General features: G+C 43.6%; 1 protein-coding gene across 4 annotated transcripts in view; it reads left to right on the top strand.

The window, feature by feature from the left end:
* The first annotated feature begins 8,198 nt into the window (after positions 1 to 8,198).
* RBPJ (recombination signal binding protein for immunoglobulin kappa J region) overlaps positions 8,199 to 8,897 on the top strand; it is a 236,367-nt gene continuing 235,668 nt past the window's right edge. For 2 of the 4 annotated variants that reach the window (XM_033948054.1, XM_033948063.1), the window contains exon 1: positions 8,266 to 8,353. Coding sequence is in view for 1 of the 4 variants with exons in the window: in XM_033948044.1 (XP_033803935.1) it covers positions 8,334 to 8,353 (20 nt within the window). In the remaining 3 variants the exon portion in view is untranslated. Of the gene's footprint in view, positions 8,354 to 8,897 lie in introns of all 4 variants that reach the window. The other 2 variants (XM_033948044.1, XM_033948073.1) reach the window with 2 other exon arrangements.

The following is an 8,897-nucleotide window of genomic DNA, read 5'->3' as shown; positions in this document are numbered from 1 at the left end:
ATGCCACTGTTGGAGTCAGGATACTGGGCTGGATGGACACTCTGGCTGTCCAGGTATGGCCACTCTTGTGTCTGTCTGTCCACAGACTCAGTTCAGGGAGCAGCACTGCTGCAACAGCCTCTATAGCAGGCCCACCATTTTGACCTGGATCTGTCAGTGTATGACAAGAGCTCCTGCAGTAAGTCTCTGTGCATGATGGGAGATTTGTTGCAGGAGCAGCTCAGGTTGGCTAGATGAGCAGTAGGGGCTGCCAAAGCAGCTGGTCCTTGGGCCACCACTGGGTAGCTGAGAGGCTGCTACTGCTCCCCCTCCTTCTGTCCTGCTTCACCCTCCAGGCCAGGCATGTCACTCTAGGGGTCCTCATCCTGCAGGGTGTCTGCATTTGACACCTGGAATGGCAACTCCCAGGCTACAGGGTAAACTTCCACCTCTGGGTTCCTGCTCTGTTCCTCCTGGCTCTCCTCTGGGGTAGCAAGCTAGTCTTCCTCACACCCACATCCTGCTCCTCAATATAACCCCGCCCACTCTGGCCCAAGCGCTACAGCTCCTTTTTTCAATCTGTAGTCATGGTATACAAGTGGCCGTCTAAACACTCAGACAGAGGAGGCAGGATTTCAGATAAATAGCACTAGCTACTCCTAAATTAATAAATTATTTAGGAGAACCTGGCTAGGACTAAAGATGGATTGAGAATCAGCTCAGATGTTACACACATACACAGTTAAAAAAAAATAAATCTATCTATCTATCTACTTTAAAAAAAAAAGATATATTTATATACTTATATTTATATATATATACACACACATACTTTTTAAAAAAGATATAGATATAGATATATACACACACATATATATATATATATATATACACACACACACACGAATTTTGGAAAAGTTTAGCTACATCTGTGATGGTTAAAATTTTCCTCTTCAACGTATCAATACGATTCTGGTTTAAACAACAGTATAGATTGGTGTCAGAAAGTTGATGAATAGCTTTTGAAATATAATCACATGTATTCTGAATCATCTTTCAATGATTTGTGACAAAGTTTATAGAGAAGATAAAAGGACTTTCCACCAAACAAAAGGGGAAAAAACTGTATAGTCTTCAGGCAAACAGGGGAAACACCTACTGTGTCTCTTCTATTCAGGGAAAACTGTATGTATTATAGAAGCAGTGCACTGAAGGCCAGTGTTTAGATACCTAAATAATGTGGGCATAATACAATACTATATATATTCCCATGTTAAATCACTTTGAAAATGGGCTTTTTGTATTTACTTTGGCAAAATATGCACAAATTGTCATAATAATGGTGATTCCTTCAAGAAATATATACTGTGTGTGTGTGTACTCAGCATTTCTTCTAATGCTAACAATATGACATTAAGGGGCCCTTTTACTAAAGTGCAATTTTTGGTTGTTTTTTTTTAGGTTCAAACAATTTTTATTGATGAAAACAACAGTGTAAGCATAACAATGGCACATAAAGGGTGCACAGCACAATGATTCATCATATACAACACTATATCATGCAGGATCAGGTAAAGAGTAACAGCAACAAACCTTCCCCTCCTCAATCTACTCATGGCAAGCGAGGCCAGGTAAAGTGCAGTTTTTGTTACATACAGTTTTAGATAGTGTAGAATCATCCTCATTATCAGGCACTGCATGTATTGCAATGCTGGGCCACGCAAAAGGATAATTAAATATATAATTGCTGTAACGGTGCATCCCCATGACACATCTGTCTGCCATGTCATCTCGTTTTGAATGTATCACCCTCTATTCGATGCCTCCTTGCAACACTTTCCCAACATTCCCATACATCTGATGCCCCCTTCTGAACACTCCTCCAGCACTCCTTATATGAAGGAACTAGTGTTTAAGCCCATTACATTAACGGGTGCTAGAATAGATGTGTAGACTTAACAGGCCACAAAATCAACTGAAAACTTACCGTGGGAGCTTTAATATCCTTTGTACGGTTGATTTCCAAGCTTTAAACAGGCTTTACCCAAACCAATGCAAGATCACTCCAAGGCCCCCTTCACAGTACACCCCTCTCCCCAAAGCAAAGCAAGATCATTCCTTGCCCCCTAGCAAGCACACCATTCCCCCAAAGCAAAGCAAGATTGCTCCCTAGCCCCCTCCCCAGCACACCCCCTTCACCTAAACCAATGCAAGATCGGTCACTGCTCCCCCACCTTTCCCCAAACCAAAGCAAAATCACTCCCTGCCCCAAGCACAAAGATTTTGGCTTATCTGAGAAGTCTCCCATTTTCTGAAGCAGCTCTGGCAGGGTCTGACGCAGGCTCCTTGAAGCGATAGGGAAACCAGCGCACGCAAACTGACGCAGGCTCATCAGCTGGAGGAAACAGCCACACGCAAACCGCTGTGGGTGCTAGAATAGATGTGTATGGCATTTCTTTCTTTCTTTATGTCTGTCTTTCTCTCTCCCTGCCCCCTTTCTTTCTGTCTGTCTTTCTTTCTGTCTCTCTCCTTGGCCGCTGTCTGTCTTTCTGTCTCTCTCTCTCTCTCCTGGCCGCTTTCTGTCAGTCTTTCTTTCAGTCTCTCTCCTTGGCCACTGTCTGTCTGTCTTTCTTTATGTCTCTCTCTCTCCTTGTCCACTGTCTGTGTGTCTTTCTTTCTTTCTGTCTCTCTCCTTGGCTGCTGTCTTTCGGTCTCTCTCTCTTCCTGGCGCTGACTTTCTTTCTGTCTCTCTCTCTTCCTGGCGCTGACTTTCTTTCTTTCTTTGTCTCTCTCTCTCCTTGGCCGCTGTCTTGTTTTTCTTTCTGTCTCTCTCTCCTTGGCTGCTGTCTTTCTTTCTTTCTGTGTCTCTCTCCTTGACGGCTGTTTGTCTTTCTGTCTATCTCTCTCCTTGGCCGCTGTCTTTCTTTCTCTCTCCTTGGCCGCTGTCTGTCTGTCTTTCTTCTTTCTGTCTCTCTCCTTGGTCGCTGTCTTTCTTTCTTTCTGTCTCTCTCCCTCCTTGGCCAATGTTTGCGTGTCTTTCTTTTTTTCTGTCTCTCTCCTTGGCCACTGCCGGTCTTTCTTTCTTTCTCTCTCTCTCCTTGGTCGCTGTCTTTCTTTCTGTCTCTCTCTCTCCTTGGCCGCTGTGTGTCTTTCTTTCTGTCTCTCTCCTTGGCCGCTGTCTTTCTTTCTCTCTCCTTGGCCGCTGTCTGACTTTCTTTCTCTCTCTCTCCTTGGCCGCTTTCTGTTTGTATTTCTTTCTTTCTGTCTCTCTCTCTCCTTGACCGCTGTCTTTCCGTCTCTCTCTCTCTCCTTGGCCACTGTCTTTCTTTATTTCTGTGTGTCTTTCGCTCCTTGGCTGCTGTCTGTGTGTCTTTCTGTCTCCTTGGCCGCTGTCTGTCTGTCTTTATTTCTATCTCTCTCCCTGGGCCCCCTGTATTTCTGTGTGTCTGTCTTTTTTTTTCTGTCTGTTTCTCTCCCTGCCTCCTGCCTGCCTGTGTGTCTTTGTTTCTCGTGCGCTGAGACATTTCAGCTCCAGGCCCCTTCTCCCAACTATCTTGTAAAAAAAAAACAAATCTCGCAGGGTCCGACATAGGTTCCTTGTATTGAGGAAACCACTGCAGTATGCAAACTTAGTCAGCTGGAGGAAACCGCTGTACGTAAACTTAGTTAGCTAGAGGAAACCACCGCATGTGCCGTAAACCGCCACAGGCTCCACCGCCGCACATGTCGCAAACCTCTACTACGCATGTGAAGCAGGGATCACAAAGACTAAAGTCAGTACACAGAAAATTCCTGCCAGTTCATGCAGGGCCAACGAGATCAATGCACTGAAATTTCCTGCCAGTCCACTCAGGGCCGGCGAGATCATGAGGAGCCTCCAACAGTGGCTTTCTCCCCTCCCAGCAGCTCTAAGTACTTGCCAGCAGTGATTCACTTCGGCAGCCTTGGGGCTTTTGCTGAGTCGCAGCTGTCTCTGATGATGTAACTTCATCTTTCCTCAGAGGTGGCATAACCCATCAAAGGACCCAAGGCTGCCTAAGTGAATTGCTGCGCTGCTGCAGGCAAGTACTGAGAGCTGCCGGGAGGGGAGCGGAGGGAAGGAGAGGAAACCACTGTTGGAGGGTAGGAAGCTGCTGGACAAGGGAAAATAAATGGAGAAGGGTCTACTGGACCTGGAAGGAGGGAGAAGGAGAGATGCTGCTGGGAAGGGAGGTGGAAAAAAGGAAGGAAACAGCAGGGAGATTAGAGGAGGGGAAGGAGTCAGGGTGGAATTGAGAGATCAGATGAGGGAAAGGGGAAAGACTGAGAAATGAGAAAGTAGAGAGAGATTGATGCTGGGAAGGGGGTCAGCAGAGAAATAAGGAGAGAGGGAAAAGATCTGGTATAGGAGAGATAAAAATGAAGAGAGTAGTGAAGTTGGAATGAATCATGTAAAAAGAATAGAGGGGGCACAGGCTGGATGGAAAGGGGAGAGGGGCATAGAAAGAAGGCAGATACCATATGGAAGGGGGAGAAGGCAGACAGTGGATGGAAGGGGCAGATGCTGGACTGAAAAGACAGAGAGGGCAGATGCTGGAAGGAGGAGAGTGAAAAGAAGATGAAAGCAGAAACCAGAGACAACAGAAAGTAGAAAAAAAATGTATTTCTATTTTGTGATTAGAATCAGATTTAAAATATGTATCCTGCTAGAGCTGGAATGAACTGGGGACTGCAAAGCCCAGGCAGTGCTTCTTTAGCTTCCAGCTGGCTTAGGGCTCTCTCTGACCAGGGGTCAGTTGCCCTCCCCTAACACTATTCCTGTCATGTGTGACTGCAGTATTCTGTTAGAATTATATTTTTGTGTAGCATTCTGTAATAATTTGGCTTACTTAGTTTTCTTGATAGTAAAAGGGATATATGTGAAGGGGAGGGGAGACAGGGGTTTTGTTAATCCTTGTACATATTTATAAAATGACAATTGTACAGAATATTGTTTCTTTTTATTCTTTAATAAAATATGTTCAATATTAAATTATAACTGAGGCTTGTGTGGATGGGATCAGATTGTTTGCGGGGACCAAGCTTGCAGAGACAGGGCGGAAACGTTTTTTAAAATTTCAGTCTTAGTAGTTTGCTGGTCCACAAAATAATTCTTTTATTTCCGCCGGTCCATAGGTGTAAAAAGGTTGAAGAACACTGGGTTATAGCACAATTTTGGATCCCTGTTCAGTCCTGAGCAGGAGAAGAGGGGTACCGCTTCCTCCCAGGTTCCACTGGACCATCAATGGCAACCGAGTAGGTCTTGAAGGTGGATGGAGGGGAAGTTCTCATGTGGGTGTCTGGGGGGAGAGGGGAAGGACAATTGATGTTATGGGGATATGTGTCCAAGGGGAAGATCATATGAGAGGGTGTTGGACGAGGCAGGAGCACTGCCAAGGAATTTTGTTGTGCAACCACACTACCATAATGTTATTTATTTATTTAAATAACTTATTATCCAATTATCTCCTAAATGGCTTACAAGTAAACATACACAGTGGAGATCAAATTTTATCATACATTTTCAAATACATCATCAACATCAATTAGCTTTGTTTACATTATTCAACAAAAAATGGTAGTCATTCTCAAACATTTTATTGGATGTCAGAGGGACAGCTAAAAGCTAAGATGAAAAAATGAGCCTTAAGTAATTTTCAAAATAGCAGTACATTGTTACAAAAATGTATTGCTCTTGACAGGCCATTCTAAAGCACCATACCCACAACTGAAAAACAAGACTTTCTAGTGCAGGCATATTTAATTTAATTTCTTATTCTTGCATCTAACAGCATCCTATTTTCTGATCTCAAAACTCTATTAGGTTTATATACGGTATTTTCAAGCATTTAGACAGATAGTCTGGAAGGGTGTCATATATCCCTAGATGGATTATTTTCAAAATCTTACACTGTACCTGATGATTGGCAACCAATGTAATTTCTTTAAAATTGGTGTAATATGTTCATACTGTGCTGCTCCCGATAAGACTCGTGCCACGGAATTTTGTATAATCTGTAATGCTTTTAAGCGGGTGGATGGAAGACCCAGGTAAATGCCATTACAGTAATCAAGCTTTGAGAGCACTAGTGTCTATAAGACTTGTTTGAAATCCCAAACTGATAAGATCTTTTCCAGTTGGAGCAACTTTCTGATTGCGAAGTATGCAGCCTGCACTACTTTAGTAATGCAGCCTATGTACAACTGGTTTGTTTCCTTTGTATATCTATTGGAAAAATTCTTAAGTCCACAGGCTCATTTGTGTCTATGGCAAAAATACATTTGGTCTTCCTGTGTATTTTACTAGACTGTAGAAAGTAAATCTAACACTTCAACCCAGGCTTTCTCAAGGGGAATCCCTATTAACTCTTTCTCAAGCAATCCCTGGTACAATAATAACTTTCCTCTGCAGAGAGAAAAATGCTAGAGGCAGCAGGCATTAATCTCCTCAGCAACAAGGAGGCAGCAGGCACAGCTATTTGTTTTCCTGTTGTTGTTGTTAAGTGAATGTCACCAAGGAAACCTGAGGCTTTTTTTTTTTTTTTTTTGCTATTGGTGTTCAACCACAACTTCCGTTGACAACTCTATGCTGCTAACAGCAATAAGCCAGCTATGGATGGTTAGTGTTAGTTACAAACAAAAAATAAATAAATCATATTTCATAAAAATGACCAATCTAACAGCAAGTATAACACCTTCTCCAACCTATAACATACATTTGTGAGTAAATAAATATGAGTGGTTTAGGAAAGAAAAGGCCTCAAAACCTTTCATTGGCATTCTTTTAATTTTCAATACTAGGCAAAAAAACAGTGGAATTAAATGTACCCCAACATGAAAACTTATCTTAAACATCCTTATTTGACATTGCCCAGTGTTTTGCAGTCCTCAAACTACTGCATAAGGGAATGTCTTGGACTTTTCAATCCTAAGAATTTAAGCATAAAAGTGCTGTTTCACTCCTATAAATATATAATAACATTCTATCAGTCCTGGAAAAATCCATGTGTACTTATCTTTGCTGTAGACTGTGATGGTGCCAAACACTCTTGTGAAAAATGCTTCTGTAAGTGACTTGATAAATTTACCACTACTGTATCTGTATCTTTTACAAATGTGATTTGACTGATTTTGAACTTTCTTGGGGAATTGTCTCCATCTTCCCCCTCTGCATCTTTCCTTTGGGACAGTCATCTAAGCTAATTATCTTCTAAACTAGAAAAAGCACTACTTGAAAGATTAAATTGAAATTTCAAACGGTCTTCCAAAACAAATTGTTCATTCTCTGTTATACATGTAGTTTTGTGAGTTATGCTCCGCTTTCCTCATGTTATTTTGTACTATTACATTTTAATAGTGGCACGTTTCTTTATCATCTTAAAATACATTTTTGTAAATTACATTTGTGAAGGACTTAAAATAAAAACGTGCACAGGCTGTTTATACATACTGCACGAGGGCAAACACTAGGTCTGTATTAATTTTAATTATCAAGTGCTACTATAATTCTCAAACTTATTTACAAAATGTACTTAAATCACCCCCCAAGAATCAGATATAAGAATCATAGATTATATTAAACAGAGCGGTTTCTGAGGCGCTTGCGTTTTCAGTTCATCTGCAATCCTGACAATGAACCCCTTTTAAGATAACCGTTCTCCCTACATAATTTACCTCCTTAGATTTAACTATCATCCCCTGTGTCAGTATGATTCTGTCCAAGCACCCACATTTCATCATTTTCCGTTCAAAAACACAAAAAGCACACATTTAAAATCGGCCTAATATAGAAATCAGTGGGTTGCAAGGTATTTCCCCGTTGCCCCTCTTCAGGGATAGGAAACGCTACCTTCAGACAAAAAGCGAGAAACGAAAACCATGCTTGCAACCTTCTAGCTCAGCCCAATAATAATACTACTAATCATAGTGGGAAAGTAAGAAAAAAAAAAAAACCGGCGGGGCAACTCCTTCATTCACAGAAAGAACAGTGCACTCTGCCAGTAAAGAAAAAAACAGCCCAAGACTCCACCCTTCTCCATGCCAACCCACTGCACCATTCACTACCTCGCACCTCCCAGACCCGCCCCTTTCCAGCTCCCGCGAGACTCTCATCCCTCTTGCCGGAGTCCCTTACCCAGCTCTCGCGAGAGCTCGCAAAGTTCCCACGCCTGTTGTGTCTGGGAGCGTGACGGAGTTCCCCGCCCCTCCCCCCCACTCCCTCCTCCTCCCCCTCCAACGCCGCGGAGGACCAGCGGTGGCCCCAACTGCAGCTGCACGAGCTGTAGCCGTGGGGGGGATCTCGCGAGGCTTGGAGTTTAGGCGAGAGTTTGTGGAAGATGGCGCCTGTTGTGACAGGGTAAGTGTGAGATTGAGGGGGTTGCAGTGGTGAAGCTTTTCGCCTTTTCGGTTGATTCCCGCCGGTGGGGCTTGTGCCTGTGGAAGCAGGAGAAGGCGGCGCTATGAAGCCGAGACCAAGGCTCCGTTGCTCTCTCCTTTTCCCGGTCTACTGTTGCTTCTCGTTGCCTTCCCTGTGCGTGACTGCCCGGCCGTTCTTTCTCTCCCTGGAGGCGGGGGAGCGACGGGCTTGAGCTATAGGGAGACAAGCGATGGAAAGTGATTTAAGAGAGGGTTCCTGAGAATGGAAAGAGTCGGTTAATCCTCCCCCCAGACGTAGTTACCGTGAGATCTGAAAGGCCTGGGACACCTATATGGTGATAATCCCAGGTGGGGGGGTGTGAGGCTCTCGGGTGAGTTTGATAGTGGCTCCTTACGCTGTCCCCCAGTCTCTGCTTGTGATTCCAGAAACGGCCGGGTGCTTTTTTCATACTGATCAGGAGTAAGGTATCTTTTGTTTTGACATGAGTCGGAAAGTGGCAGCGCCTGGTCTGCAGTTGCAATGA

This window comes from Geotrypetes seraphini, chromosome 1 (assembly GCF_902459505.1).
Source record: "Geotrypetes seraphini chromosome 1, aGeoSer1.1, whole genome shotgun sequence".
Classification (NCBI taxonomy): Eukaryota; Metazoa; Chordata; class Amphibia; order Gymnophiona; family Dermophiidae; genus Geotrypetes; species Geotrypetes seraphini.
The sequence above is the reverse complement of the archived record's forward strand: the minus strand, read 5'-3'. Positions and strand labels throughout refer to the sequence as shown.